This window comes from Ursus arctos, unplaced genomic scaffold (assembly GCF_023065955.2).
Source record: "Ursus arctos isolate Adak ecotype North America unplaced genomic scaffold, UrsArc2.0 scaffold_10, whole genome shotgun sequence".
NCBI lineage: Eukaryota > Metazoa > Chordata > Mammalia > Carnivora > Ursidae > Ursus > Ursus arctos.
In genome coordinates, this window is record NW_026622764.1 from 73,526,963 (window position 1) to 73,542,940 (window position 15,978).

Sequence of the window (15,978 nt, forward strand, 5' to 3'; positions counted from 1 at the left end):
AACCATTCATGATTGTCATGACATAAACAGGTATATCTTTTGCAGTGGTATGTTTCAATGTATTTCTGAATGGGTGCTTAATATTTGACAGGCTACTGAACTTTATACATTTAAAAAACCACTTATAAATTTTTTTTTCTAAAAATGTAAAAGCTGAAGAATAGTGTAATGTACGTGTAATCATGTCATCCTTGAGCTTTAAAGTGGCTCGTTTCTAGAACAGTTTTTTCCCTCCTGAAATATCATCAAGTAGGATTTTCCTATTAAAAACGAGACGCGGGGGGAGGGGTGCCTGGGTGGCTCAGTCAGTTAAGCGGCTGGCTCTTGATTTTGGCTCAGGTCATGATTTCACTGGGATCGAGCCCCACGTCAGGTTCTGTGCTCAGCAGGGACTCTGCTTCTCCCTCTCCCTCTGCCTCTCCCTCTGCTCATGCTGTCTTTCTCTCTCTCCCAAATAAATAAAAATCTTTTTAAAAATGTAAAAAAAATAAAAAGGGGGGAAGAGGGAGACAGAATTACATACCTATATATCTGAGCAGGAGCCTAGTTTTTATAGTTACCATAATAACAATATGTAATCAGGTATAAATGATGGTAATGTATCATAATTATGATCAATTAATTATAATCAATAATTAATAATCATAATAATAATATGAAATATATTAATGCTACCCATGTTAAGCTTTCTAAAGTACATGAAATACTTAAATGATACAAATCAATATTATAGTGTGTCTGTCAGGGTTTTAATATTTACTCTTATTTGGTGCTTTGCTTTAATTTGTGGATGACAAAGGCGTAATAAGACCGTACAACAGTCATAAAATGCAGAAAAGTAGTGTTTGTATTTTTAGGGGGAAATTTTAGCTGGATGATTAAGATGCCAGTGTATCTGTTTTTCTCCTGGTTCATTTTTCTCATCTTCAGCTCCCCTATAATAATTAAGATTAAAGAGCATCCGAGGTTGGGAATCACTTTCCAGTTGGCTTGGTGACACGTTCATGTGATACACCAGTGCCATGGCAATTGGAAGGAATACTGTAGGTTTAATTGGCAGAAGGGCATAACTACAAGTTGCCACACGTTGCTGTATAAACTGAATGTTATCTATGTTTCTCCTACGGCTGCCAGTCCAGGGACAGAATGACAATTTGGTATGTTGCGTTCATTTAGAATGTTAGTAGTAAAGCTGGGGTGGGGATGGGGGGGGGGCTCAGATGGGTTGGAGAGGAAAGACAGTCACAGATGGTAAATTCCTAGGAAACTAGCACCGATGTAGTTGCTGGCCACCAATGCCAACATTTCTGAGTGGCGGAGAAGCTCTGTGGTATAAAATAGGTGGGCTTTGTAATAGGGCTGCCTGAGTTCAAATCCTAGTTTCCCTGCTAACCAGCTGTATGTCTTTGACCTACTTAAGCCTCAGTTTCTTTAAAAATGAAGGTAATAGTATCTACCAGGATCAAATGAAATTCAATAAATGTTGGCTTCATCATAATCATAATCTTTGTTATCATTAAAATTGTTGCCTTTGGTCAGATACTTCAGTACAGAGCAGTTAAACTTTGCAAATTACTTCTGATCTTCTAGCCAGAGTTTCTCAAAGTTTGGGATGAAGATCACACCCAGGATGCAAGCTAATGGTGTAGATCCTTGAGCCCCCCCGGAACTATGGAATTGAAATCTCTAGAGTCCAGATCCAGTAATCTGGACTTTGGACAGGCTACCCAGGCAATTACTTTTGCCACACTGAGGTTTGAGATCCGTTCTCCAGGCCGAGGCTCTAGGTGTTAAGTATCTAGGCTCTTGTGGTTGTTAAGTGCCTGTTTTTAGGTTTGTGTGTTTCTCTTCCAGATCCACCCCAGTTAACTCTTGATTTAGGAAGGAGAGTTATTCTTGAAAAAGTTAAAGGTAGCCTGTAATCCTACTTTTCTCGTTATACCCATTATCATTTGGGTATGAATTTTTACAGACTACAAACAAAAATCCCTTTTGGCAAAATAGTGAAAATAAAACTTTTAATCAGGAAATGGTGGAATAAAGAATTTGGTCCAAAATATGTGGAGAAGGGGCGCCTGGCTGGGTCAGTCAGTGGAGCATGTGACTTTTGATCTTAGGATCATGAGTTCAAGTCCCATGTAGAGATTACTTAAAAATTTTTTTAAAAAATCTAAAAAAAATATGTTGAGTATCAGTATAGCAATTGCTCCAACCACTGCTGGAAACCGGAATTTTACCAACTCATTTGGAACTCTAAAAATGTAATTATCTCTTAAAAATAAATGTATCAGAAAAATAAAATGAAAAACAAAAATACAGGTATCGGTAGTAACCTGTTGCATTTATATGACTCTTTTGCGGCTAATGAAAGTCCTTCACATAACATTGTTGCATTTGATTCTCACAGCCGCCCCGTGAAGTAGGCCAGCATTGTTGTATTTGTTTTAAAAGATGGGGAAACTAAGGCTTGGAAAGGTCATAGGACCCTCCTTTCAGAGTCACACAGCCGCTGAGTGGCACCTATCCAGAGCCAGGCCTCAGAATGGGGAGGAAGGCCCAGAAACACCATGGGCTTGGCAGCTGGCACGTAGACCTAAGTTCTCACCGTTTGCTGGTTTCCTGATCTTTGGTGGAATCTCATCATCTTTCTTATCTGTAAAACAGAAGTGTAAGTATCTACTGCAGAGGGTGTTTTACTGAAATGAGATGGGATTGGTAAATGCTGGTATCACAGGCCTTTGATGAATTTCCATTCTGTTTTCTCTTTTGACTCCATGACTAGCCTTCTTTCCACTGAGCTGGGGCTGCTTCCTGCCACAGCTGGTCTTGCCCAAATCAGAGTCTTTCCTCTAGATTTTTTTTAGGTGGGTGTTTTTGTGACTACTTAGGATGGGCTCAGCAGCTCAACAAAGGGGATTCAGTCCCTTTTCTGACCACGTCTTTTGTAGTTTACTTTCTGACACAGGCTTGAAGAAAGGCACCTCGGACAGTAGGGCTGGTGTGACTCCAGGTCCATAGCGTGGCATTTCTTCTAGATGAGGCGCTGCAGGGGGGGGAGCTATGAGGCAGGGAGCCTTAAATACAGCTTGTGACTAACGTAATTATTACAGCCCCATTCTCTCATGTATGGTATAGATTTTTACATATTTACTTACAGAGAAGTTCTGTTGTACACTTTGCTCTGTTTTTACTCTTTTTTGTGGTATAAATTATTCATCTATACTTCTTTCATTGCCAAGTTTCAAATTAAACATTTTCAAGATGTTTTGCACTAGTACACATTCTCATATCCCTCAACAGACATAAAAAGGAAACAGCACTGGTGCTGTCTGTAAGGCTTGCCTTATGTGACAGTCCCTATACAGAGAGGCTGAGCCACTGTTCTTTTTTTTTTTTTTAAGATTTTATTTATTTATTTGACAGAGAGAGACAGCGAGAGAGGGAACAAGCAAGGGGAGTGTGAGGGAGAAGCAGGCTTCCTGCAAAGCAGGGAGCCCGACATGGGGCTCAATCCCAGGACCCTGGGATCATGACCTGAGCTGAAGGCAGACGCTTAACGGCTGAGCCACCCAGGCGCCCCTATTTATTTATTTTTAGACAGAGAAAGAGAGAGTGTGTGCAGGTGGGGAGAGGAGGGAGGGAGAGGGAAAGTCGACTCTGCATAGCACGGAGCCCAACGCCAGCTCAATCTCATGATCTCACCATCTTATGGTCTCAGGATTGCTGGGATCATGACCCGAGCCGAAACCAAGAGTTGGACGCTCAACTGACTGTGGCACCCGGGCGCCCCAGGCTAAGCCACTGTTAATAGAAGCATCCTTGGTGAATAGCAGCTCTAATTTGGGGTCACTGTTTTCTTGATTAGGTTCATTTGCTGGATCCTTGCAAGTTTAAAGGAGAGTGACACAATCTGTCATCAGTGAGTGTTGCTGGAAGAAAGAAAGAATCCTCATCAAGTCATTACTTTCTCTCACTCTTCTGGGTTCTTTTTTTGAACTTCCCATCACTGTGCCCTCTTTGTTCCTTGCCTCCTCTTCTTGTTACCCCTTGCTCCTCCCAATACAGTAACACTTCAAGCTGAGACTAAAATGTAGAAAAGAGATGTTTTAGAAGTCCTAAATCTTTCTTTTTACATTCTGTTGCCAGCAGTGGACACTTATGTGTTGGAAAAGATTCCATTACCATGTACTTCACATCTCAGAAAATAGGAAGCCTTCAGAACAGGGTTGTTGATAGTAAGGGAAGGAAAATTGTAGTCAGTTTGTTTTCAGGGTGGGACAATTCAAGTAGGTTATGAAAGAGACAGGAATGGATGATTGTGTCCTGATCTAAAACATGGTTATTGATTTTGAAATATTTAGTTAACAATAACTAAGCAATAACTTCAATCAAGCTCATTTTTATAAAATCATACATGAATGTAGGAAGGAAACAGCTTCCTTGCCATCCAGAACTGTCCATTTATTTGCTCATTTATCCACCCACCACCTCAGCATTCATCCCTTTCCACATGCATGAAGCATCTTTGATCACTGATCTCTGAGGCTCTCATATAGACTGTGAGGACATCACCGTAGTACTGGGGAGTTTGGAAAGAACAGGAGCAGCTGCTTTTGCATGATGCTGAGACAAATAAATAAATGCTATGTGAACATTATGGTGGTTTTAATAGAGGCCCAGAAAGGAGCAAAGAGCTCGGAGCCCAGGGGAGTTTATGAAGTTTTCCTACAGGAAGTACTATTTCAACTGAGTTTTGAAGGGTAGATTTTACAGGTTGACAAAGGCAAACGATAATCTGAGAGAGAGAGAGCAACGTTAACCTCATTTACAATTGCATAAAGTAAATATGTGGTAAACGGTGAATCATTTGATATGGGCTGGAGAATAATCGTATCTGAGGACAGAGCTGGAGAGACCTTGGACGAGATTTTGAATGACCTCAGGTTTGTTCCAGGTAATGGCCAGCTAGGATCCAACATGTGTTTCAGTAGCATAGAGTAGATTGGGGACAGGGAAGCCAGTTGGGCAACTATTGGAATAGTTCTGTGAAAAACGATGGAATGGAATCTTCCTAAGATTGAGTAATTGACAGAACATGGTGACTGGGAGGCTGGGGCTTGTGAAGATCGGGGAAGACGCAAAAGGGCCTAGTATGGGGTATATTGGATGGCCTTCACTAAAACGAGAAAGCAGTTTGGGGAAAGAGATGATTCATGAATGTGCCATTCTGCATTCTAATCCAGAAACCCTTAGTTTTCTTGATTCTAAAGGCACTTGGGGCCACTGATTTGAATGTTTGTGTGCTGTCATCCATGACTTGAAATGCAGGTGATGTCATGAACAGACACCTCTCTCCCTTTTTGTCCACTAGAGAATCAGCCGGGACCTTCTTTGCTGCCTGTTCGTCTTTCCCTTCTCCTTTTGCTTCCTTCTAGCCTGTCTGTACAACAAAAGTCAAAACAGCATTAAGAAAAACCTCTGATGTTCAAAAGGGTTTAGAAGAAAAATGAACTTCTGATATATTCAAATCTAAAACATTTGTGATTTTGGAATAGTTAGTTGTCCTCAATCAATAAGCATTTGGAAAAGAGGAAAGTAAGTTCATTTTTATAAAATCATGCTTTTTATAAGTTAAAGAAAGTTTAAGTAGACCTCTGCATTCCTCAGCGTGTGTTGCAGAGATAAAATACATTTAAAAATTTATTTAGTTAGTTAGTTAGTTGAGGGAGTGTCCGTGAGCGTGTGAGAGAGCACAAGAGAGAGGAAGAAGCAGACTCCCACTAAACGGGGATCCCAACTCAGGGCTTGATCCCAGGACTCTGAGATCATGACCTGAGCCAAAGGCAGATGCTTAACTGACTGAGCCACCCAGGCGCCCCAGAGATAAAATACATTTTAAGATGTTAAGATGGAATTGTTATAGACATTTATTTTATGATATGATGATTTAAAAATGTGTCTTTACTCTTAATGAGTCCAGGCATAAATTGCAGCCTACAGTTCTATTATTTTCTCTGCTTGGGTGTCAGACCCAGCATTGTGTTGTTGATTTGGAAATGGTAGGATGCTCTGGGTTTTTGGATAAGCCCAGAAAATGGAATTCCCTTAAGTGATTGTTATGAAGCCCGGGGATGGGGGGAAGAAAGCTTATCACTGGCCCCGTGTTTGCACAGGGTCAGTGGTAACCACCCTCCCACGATGTAAGGGAGATGGAGGTTCACATGGGGAGTGGTCATAGGGGCCAAGATGGGGTTCGTCATAATCAGACAGACTTCATTTCTTTATTTTAAATAAAGAAAGAATGAGCTCAGCTATACTACTCTCTCAGTATAGTATTCTAAGTCTTCAATGGTGTTTAAAATGTTCATAGTTATTTAAATGACTTTTTATGCTTATAGAACTAGGCTAAGAATTTTAAATTGTGTTCTCCATGAACTTCAAATATTTGCATTTTTAATAAATTACCTATTCTGCCTATAAAACAAGTTGTAGATTTGCTAACTGTGTTTTAAGTATGTTTTATCATCAGTTTTACACATGCAAGGGCAATTGAAGTCCACTATATTCCCCTGTTACTTCAATGGCCTAAGAAGCATTAACATATTTTTAAATATTTTTAATACCATGTCATACTTTTTTAGCAAATGGCCTATCTATTCCCTGAACCCAAAGGACAGGGCCACAGCATTCCAGATTACAATAGTTCCTTTTCTTCTCTCTTTTTCTTTAATTTTTAAGAGTTACATCAAAATTATTGAAGTGCGTATAATCTCATTTGATAATAATCAGAGCAGTTTTTAAAAAAAATTTTTAATAATTTTTATTTTGTTATATTAGTCACCATAGAGTACATCCCCAGTTTTTGATGCAGTGTTCCATGATTCATTTTTCAGAACAGTTTTTTGTTAGTTATTTGCATTTCATTTGCTCTCAGAATTCCAACAGCCACTAAGGTTCTTAAAGCTTGAAACCTTGTATCTTAAAGGTGCAGCATGTTGGTAAGAATGTCACCCAGCATTAATATATACATTTGCCTCTAAGCCAGGGAAGGAAAAGCTCAGTAAATGAATGGGTTTCTACTTTCTCTTCTGTTTCTTGCCCAGGCCTTGGCCAGACCTGGGCTAAGTCCAAATCTGGGGTCTGCGACGGGGAAACAAACAAGTTTATGATGGTGTCTGTCCCTTCCCAGGATGGTCCCTGAACTAGAGGAAACCGTGAAAGGTGGAACGGAGCCAGGCTGAACATGCATGATTTTTTAGGTGGTTCTTAGTTAAGTGATGGGTGTTTGGCCATTTACTTATTTCAGACCAAGTCAGAGGCTACCTCTCTCCTCTCCTTGCTTGGGCAATTTCAGAAGTACTCCCACCTGGCTGTTTATTCCTTAACCAGCCTAAGGGTGGTAGACAAAGATGTGTCAACCCCTGGAAAGTTAGGAAGAGGGAGAATTAGCACACCTGGGTGATAGGTGGTCCATTTCTGGTGGGCTGTCCCTCATGCTATGCAGTCCCCACTGCATGTACACACACACACACACACACACACACACACACCATCAAGAAGGCAGCTTTGGAGAAAGAAATACTCCACCCACTTGTTCTAAAAATTAAAGATAAGAAACCAAACATGATTCAGTAAGTTCAACAAAACCAACTGTATTTGCATTCCATGTGTGATCAGTTGAAGGGAGAAGTTCTCCCTGAGGAGAGAGAGGGGAGTGGAGCCTAGAGCAGGAGTGAAGGTGAGCGATGCTGCTGGAGGCGGGAGAAAGCAGTAGAGAGGAAGAGTCAGGGAAAATATGCCTGCACTAAGTGAGGACCCATGAACAGCCCAGAGAATTCATCAAAGGGGAAGCATAAACCGGAAGTGGAGAGATGTAAAAGGGATAATAAGCACAGGGAGGCTTTTGTAGAGCAACGTTAGGAGGTCTAGTATTTGTGGAAGTTGCTGCTTTTGCAATAAACCATATTGCATTTTTCTTATGTGCATCTACAAATGGGGGGGTCATGTCTAGTGCTGGCCTTGCAAAGAGGGAATTTAATGAAGTGCCTGATCTCTCTCATGCTCTCTTTCGTTAAGTCCATTGCCTTGTCTGTGACTGGGTTCTCATCTCCAAAATGGGTATAATAATGCCATCTTTACTTACCTGAAAATATGATTTTAGGTAGATTATAAATGCAAGTTGATGACGACTTAAGAGTTCTAAGTAACTAAGAGTATCTTTTTGATGTTAAAGTAACAAAGAGAAAAATGTCATTAGCACTCAAGCTTTCATCTTTCTAAATGTGTAAAGATTTTCTTGTTCTTACTTTCAACTCCTCAGAATGTAGTAGTTGATCTGGGATCTTATGAGTTCCCTCCCTCGCTTAAAATTCTAGGCCATGTATTTACAACCCATTCCATTCCAAGCACTCGATAATCCAGATAACAAATCTGCACTAAAAAAAAGAAAGAAAGGCCTATGGATTGTCTTATGATACACTAATTTTCATTTAAGGGAAATTAGTGACATATAACTCTAAATAGTGAGATGCCACTTTTTAAATTTTACAGTGTATAAGGCCTAAAATTTCAGTTTTCTGGAGTTGGAACACAGAGCTGGTACCATAATTAGTCTTAAGCGAAATTATGTCAACTGGGAGTTTTGAACCTTGGTTCATCTGAGGGTTCTGTCAATAGAAATTGGGGAGTGGGGTTTTATTTTCACTACCTTGTAGGTAAAATGTAGCAATTCCTTCCATTAGGAATGTAGGCAGTCAGAGCAATTTTATCAGCACCTATGATTTTGTCACACATAGAAATCACAAATCTTTCTCACATCATACAACAGTTTTTGTTGATATCTTAAAACCTCTTCAATTCATCAGTACTTCCAAAGTATGGCAGTTATTAGACTGATTGCTAACATTCTTAATTTTTGTGTTTTTTATATATTATTGTATCAGTTCTTTTAATATTTTGATAATTATATTTCAAAATCTGATTACTTTATAATTTTATCTATTTTATTTTATGCATTTAAAACCGTGATTTGGGGAAGGGGTCTCTAGCTTTCCCCAGCTTGCGGGGGTACCTACAGAACCTCTCTTCATGTCATTTCCCTCCCCGCACCCCCACCCCCTTCCAAGCAGCTCTACAGCTAAAGGCAGGAAGACCTGGCAAGTTCTGTCTTGCTTCTGCAAAAGTGTATGCCAAGGATGCAGGGCTGCAGAGTGGAAATGACGGAGATTTTGAAGTCAGACAGACTGAGCTGTCAAATGGGCCTCTCTCCTTCGGCTCTGTTAACTAGAGCAAGTCATTGCCCCAGTGCTAAATGGGTAAAATGTCGTGAAGAGTGACGCACGTCACAGGGTGGTGGTGAGGATTCGGGAAGGTTCCGGCACACAGAGGCATTGAGAAGCATTCTGGCTGGCCTCCTGCAACATGAGCTGTCGAGATGTGTTCTTGTCTCACTTCCAGGCCTGGGACCGCACCTGAATTCTCTACAGTGTTCAGGATGCTGAGGCAGTGTGGGAGGCTCGCTTACTGTGTTAGTGCACATCTTGGGAATACCTTTGGATCATCTGCTGGAAAAGCTCTGCTTTGGTTAATTTTTTTTTTCAGTCTTCCCAAAGCATCTTACTTTCCCTGCTTGTAGAATTTTCTTCTGAATTACTTTGCTGTATGAGTTTCCTAGGGCTACTGTAACAGATTTCCACCAACTACACGGCTCAAAACAAGAGGACTTATTCTCATTGTTGTAGAGGCCAGACGTCTGGGGATCCGTTCTAGCCGCTGGGGTTTCTTGGCTTGTAGATGCACCACTCTGCTCTCTGCCTCTGTCCTCATATGCCTGTCTTTACTTTCGTCTTTGTGTCTAAATTTCCCTCTTTTTCTAAGGACACCAGCCATTGGATTAGGGCTCCCCGAATCCAGCATGACTTCATCTGAACTCGGTCACATCTACAAAGCTGTATTTCCAAATAAGATCATATTCACAGGTCCTGGGGATTAGGGCTTCAACATTCCTTTTACAGGGGGCATAATTCAACCCCCAACTCTTGCTTTTTGATCCATTATACTTCCCTTAGACGAAGCTTCTGAATGGATCTACGTGACATCAGGGCTTTTTGTGTTAAGTCTTTTTTTCCTCGGTTAATAACTTAACTCTCGCTGTGATTTCAAAACATGTTTTGAAGTGTCTCACTGGAGATAATAAGATCTATCTGGGTTTTTACTTCTGTGAAGCAAAGAAAGGAATCTTGTAGAGGAAGAGGAAATTCAGGACTCCTGACTAGGGAAAGTACTTTAAAACAATGCAGAGAAGCAAGAGTTAAAAGGGCAGCCACTCCACTGCAAAGTTTGTTTACAAAAGTTTACGACTTGGGTGTGAATTGGCCAATCAAGCTTAGAGCCCTGGATTAATCTGAAGGCCAGGCTGCTGGATTGTGAGGAGAAGTGTCAGTAGACCCAGTTCTGGGCGGCCACTTACACCCTCACTGTCCCGTTGTAGAGGCAAGAAAGAATCTCAGAGAGCATGGATATGGTCAACTGCTTGTTCCTTCAGTGTGTCTGTGGGCCACCACTGCCGGTAGCGGAGTCCGGGGTAGGTTATAACTTATGGAGCGTGGTGGTGCTGGTAGTGGTGGGTGTTTGTAGCTGCAGATACAGTCACAGTCCAACTCTGTTCCCTGGAATGAACCTCCCTTGTATTCCGGAAGTACACAGACTTTGTCAAAGGAAGAGTCAGATTTAGAATATGCATCAAAGCTCTGATTTGTTTTTACAAGGAATCTAAGTCTCTTCTGGCTAAGGATCACTGTCTCCCCTCCCTCTTTTGCTAGGAGTACAGCGGACCTTTCACTTGCATATATTATCCTGTTAACTCATTTTTGCACTTTCTAGATCATTCCGTACCACTTGGAAAGGCTGTTTTCTCCTTTTGTATCTTCAGTGGGACTGTATAAATAGTTCTAGGAGAATGACCCCCTGGTGGGAACAGTAGTTGACACTTGGGGCATGACGTTTTAAAGAAATCATCCTGTGCACGTCTCCTGCCCTCTCATTTCCTGCTCTGAACATACCTGCCTTTATCCAGCCTCCTCGCTTCCTGGACTATGTTTTGGTCACAGAAGGATTTCTTACCTGAACAACTAAGACAGCCTCCTGTCTTCCTATACCCATTTCCTTATTTTCCCATCTGCATCAGCAAGACTTCAGTGAGGCATGCTGCATGTTGCGTAAGTGCCAAAAACAAAACAAAACAAAACAAAAAAACAAAACAACCCCAAAGAATTAAAAAAACTCAAAAAACTGCACGTAGATTTGTTACCAGTTAGACTACTCCTTGCCTATAATTCTGTCTTGCTTCTGTTTCTCTAACACCTTGTTTCTGAACCTTTTTATCACAGGGCGATAATATAAATGGCTTATTCTTGTGTGCTTAAATTGTGCCACTTAGTTTAATAATATAGTTAAACTCTCCCTTATATGCTGTTTTTCATATGTAATGTAAAAAATATTAACTTTTTCATGATTTCTCATATTTTCCCATGAGGGTGTCAGAGAGGAAAACCTTTTCCTCCACCCCTCTTAGGCTTACTGCATGGGGGTGTGTGGAATTGAACTGACAAAAGACAGATTAGAAGAAAAAAGACAGGTTTTTATTCATGTGAGTAAGTGGGAGTTGACAGGAAAAAGTGACTGCAGGAAGTGGTTAGAATTGGGGGCATTTATACTTTCTTACTAGGGGTAGGGGAGGTGGAGAAGGGGACTCATGGGAAACCCAGTGATTAAGGAAAGATAAATGGGCCTGTGGAGGAGCAGATGGGAGGTCTGATAGTTCTGTGGCCCCTGTGTGCTGAGGCCAGGGCTTCTCTTCTCAACAGATAAAAGTAAGATCTTCCCCGGTTGGAAGAAAGAAAATCTACCTCAAGATAGTGGATTTATGACAATGGGAATTCTTTGGGGAGGCTCTGCTTTCAGGCAGATAAAGGAGTTTGGCGTTGGGGGGGGGGGAGTCTATTCTTGAATACCTTGAGTTTACAAGAGTTTTGATGCCACAGTGATGTATTCTAGACTCCTCAGTGGTGACTTGAGTTAAACATGAAAGCCTTTGTAGTCAGAATCAGCGGACAGCAGGGTAAGTGGTGATTGTTAGAACTTACTAGCTTTTGAGCAGCGGTGACTTGGTATCGTGGTTGAGCAGCGGTGACTTGGTATCGTGGGAACAGAAATGACAAGGCCCACATTTCAGTGTCTCTCTTACTGCACATGGCCTGTGTGGCCCTGGGCAAGTCACCTCACTTCCCTGGGTTTCCATTTTCCTAATTTGAAAAATGCAGTCCAGTAGAGTGTAAATCCCTTTCTGCTTTCTTTGCTCTTCGTCAGATTTTTTCATAGTATAGTGGGTCCTTGAACAACAAAAGTTTGAACTGGGTGGGTCCACTTCCATGTGTATTTTTTTTAATATAAATACAGTGCAATACTGTAAATATATTTTCTCTTCCTTATGATTTTCTTGATAACATCTTTTTTTTTGTTTAGCTTAAATTATTATAAAAACACAGTATATACTATATGTAGCATACCAAACATGTGTTAATGGGCTGTTATCAGTTAAGACTTCCCCGCAACTGTAGGCTATTAGCAGTTGTTTGGGGAAAGCCAAAAGTTAACATGCAGATTTTTGACCGCAGCAGGGGTCGGCACTTGGAACCCCTATGTTGTTCAGAAGTCCGCTGTGTATGATCTTAGGGACTGTTGAGGCACGCAGGACTGGGGATTCCAGGAACTGTATTTGAGCTCTTGGTTGCCACTGATCCACAAGCAGCATGACCTGTTGGGCCAGTCCTGGGGGCAGGGCCGGGCTGCCTGGAGCGCTTCTCCAGGCCTCCGTGGCCTGCTCTGCCTGTCCTCCAGTACAACTCTGTCCTTGTTCTCTTCCCTGGGCCCTGGACTGTTTTTGGTTTTTATTTTATTTTTAAATAATAACCAGGGCTCACCTGCGTGGCTCAGTCGGTGAAGCATCTGCCTTCGGCTCATGATCCCCTAGGATGGAGCCCTGCCTCGGGCTCAGTGGAGAGCCTGCTTCTCCCTCTCCCCCTGCTTGTGTTCCCTCTCTTGCTTACTCTCCCTCTCTCAGATAAATAAAATCTTTAAAAAAATAAAATAAAATGTGTATAAAAAAAAAAAAAAACAGGGATGGGAGAAACCTCCTGTAGAACTAGGCAGTGGCCCTCCTCTGAACCCAGACTTTGAGGGGTATGCTGACACAGAGGTTATCTGCAGGCAGGGCTGAACCTGGGCATGGTTATTCTACACACTGCTTTTTAAGAGCAATAATTAACTGTGGCTGATAAGGGCTATCTCACTTATCATTGGTTTAGCATTTCATCCACACAAGGACCCATTATTCCCCAGTGAACAGCTGCAGAACCAAATCCGAAGACCTTAAGTAACTAGCCTGAGGTTACACCGCTAGCTCATGGCCCAGGCTGACTTACACAGCAGACTGTCCATTTCCAACCTCATGGTTTTTTGCTGATACATTGCATTGCCTCTGAAAAAGGTATTTGAACAATTTGAAAATTGTTGCATAGTTTGGGACCACAGACTCTCCAGCTGTGGGATCGTCTCGTCCTGAATGGTTAGTTGTTACTTGTTCTGGGTCACACAGCTAGTTAGTAGCCTGATCTAGTTCTCTGAATCCTAGTTTGTTGCTCTTCTCATCAGACCTGACTCCTTGAGTGTCAGGCCCTAACAGCCCAGCCTTAATCTTATTAAAGCACCTTCTATTTTTAAAGATTATTGCAAGAAAATACTGTAGAGTAGCAGTGTAAAGTATTACACATTCATTTCTCCTTCTGGAGTCCTACATTTCCCCATGCTATTGTTGGGTATATTTTGTATTTTGGGTGACACCATCGTTATATGTTCTTTCTAGCAACTCACAATGGTACTGATTCTCTCAGTATCTTGTATCCTAGCTCATCCTAGTTCACCATGCATCACTGTTTAGATTATGGTTTTAATTCAGCCTCCAGTTAAAGATGAATTGCTTATTTCAATGCACATTTCAGTTGTGTCTTCCTGTTAACAGAAATAACTTTAAAAAAAACAAACAAGTAAATCAAGAAGGCCTTAAGGCAGGGCTGAAGAGGATGGGAGGGAGTGTATGGCTTGTTCTTTTTCAATATCTTCCTGGATTTTGGTGCTCACCTAACTTGTTCGCATTTGAAAAGGTTGTGACAGAGGAATCCTGGAGGCGGGGCTCATCCCAGGATGAAGAAAGGACAGAATCACAGAGAATCACCAGAAGGAAATGGGGTTCTGGGAGAAGATCGAGGCCCCGACCACTCTCTGACTATGGCCAGCTGGCCAACCGAAGTCTGTCTATTCCTGAAGACTCGATTGCTGTAGACCACCAGAAAGAGGACACTGTGGAGGGAGACCACCAGCCAAACACGGCCTCCGCGGACCCTGCAGACCAGGACCCTGCTGTGGGCTGCCCCAAAGGAAGCTGGAGAAGACGCCCCATCTCTGTGATAGGCGGGGTCAGCTTCTATGGGAACAGCCCAACAGAGGAAATAGAGAGCCTTCTAACCCAAGTAAGACCCGGCCTGCTTCCACCACAGCTAACAGAGCCCTCAAGCTTCCTGGCCTTTGTTCTCTCCTGTGAACTAAATAGCACGCTGCTTTTCTTTCTTCTCTCTGCCTCAAGGACAACAGACTCCCAGCCTTTCTTCCTGACTCTGAAAACACTCATGAATTAACCTGCCATCTGACATGTGGATGCCTTTTACTAATCTTCTGTCTTTCCTGGAGTCTCAAACAATAGGTGAAACTAGTTTGCTGTTTGTCCTAAATCACCTGAGATCTTAATAAGAGAAGGTAGCAGTGCATATTTAGTGAGCTTCTTGAAAGAAGTTCTTGAAAGAGAAAGTGTCCTCTGATGTTAAAAAGTAAAGATAAGAAGAAAATAAAAAAAAATTTTTTTTTAGGGGCTAAGGAAATCGGTTTCCTACCATTTTTTAACTCTTTACATTCAAGTTGCTGCTTTGCAGCTGCTTTATTAATAGACTAAAAATCCTTATATTTTCCCCTTAGTATTTCAACAAGTATTTATCAGTTACCCAAGAGCACTTTGAAGCTACAAAACGTTTAAATAAAGGCCCAGTTCAGGAGGAGTGTATGTTATTTGGTGAGACCCAGCCATGGTCAGGATGGTCAGGGGTTCCCAGAACAGTATATGAGTAAGCACCCAGTTTTACTTTTTGTGCTTGCTAGCTGGTAACGAAAATAACTCCTAAAATTCTCTTAAAAGGGGAAAATCTATGTTAGTAGTGGATTTTATGTTTACATTCTCCCTGTAAAGCCCAGCCTAATGCCTTGCTTATAGCAAGCACTCAAATTCCTCTTGTTTAATTGAGTGAAATTGAATTGCATTCTTAAGGTAAAAAAATGAAGCGGAAGAATCCCACGAACTTTTTGCGGTATTAAGATGCGCGGTACGCTAGGAAATAATCCTGAACCAAAGCACACTGTAATCTGTTTTAACTTGAAACACAGTATGGGGAAAATCGAAAGCACTTAGAAATTATTTCACTTCAGAGCATTAAGAAGGAATGTGGTAAGGTCACTTTATGCACTGTGGGCACATTTAGGGCCAATGGGTGGGAAAATACAGAGAAAACCTAAGGAAAGCATAAGCCAGCTTGGCCTTTGATTTATAGATATGATTCACGTGGAAAAATCAACAGGGCACATAGGTGATTCTAAAGAGGCCTGGGTAAATTCGTGTAAAGTGGAAAGCCAACTGTTCTTTTAAAAAACAAAGCTCAATTGTCGTGATAATTGAGGTAGGGAACATTTGTGTCCCACAAATGCATACCTAGTGCCTGCCTGTGGATGTGCCTGGCGGTATGCTGGCCGGAGTCTGCCATCCAGGACTGTCTGCTTCCCCTGGAGGCTGCTGCTGGGAACACATCTTCGTACCCTTCC

At 41.6% G+C, this 15,978-nt stretch overlaps 1 protein-coding gene across 4 annotated transcripts in view; it reads left to right on the forward strand.

Annotated features, from left to right (window-relative positions):
- Nucleotides 1-15,978, forward strand: part of SPATA13 (spermatogenesis associated 13) — a 330,909-nt gene that overhangs the window by 260,788 nt on the left and 54,143 nt on the right. For all 4 annotated transcript variants that reach the window (XM_057309635.1, XM_057309632.1, XM_026493009.4 and 1 more), the window contains exon 3: nt 14,220-14,585. In XM_057309635.1, the coding sequence (XP_057165618.1) occupies nt 14,220-14,585 (366 nt within the window). The remainder of the gene's footprint in view (nt 1-14,219; nt 14,586-15,978) is intronic.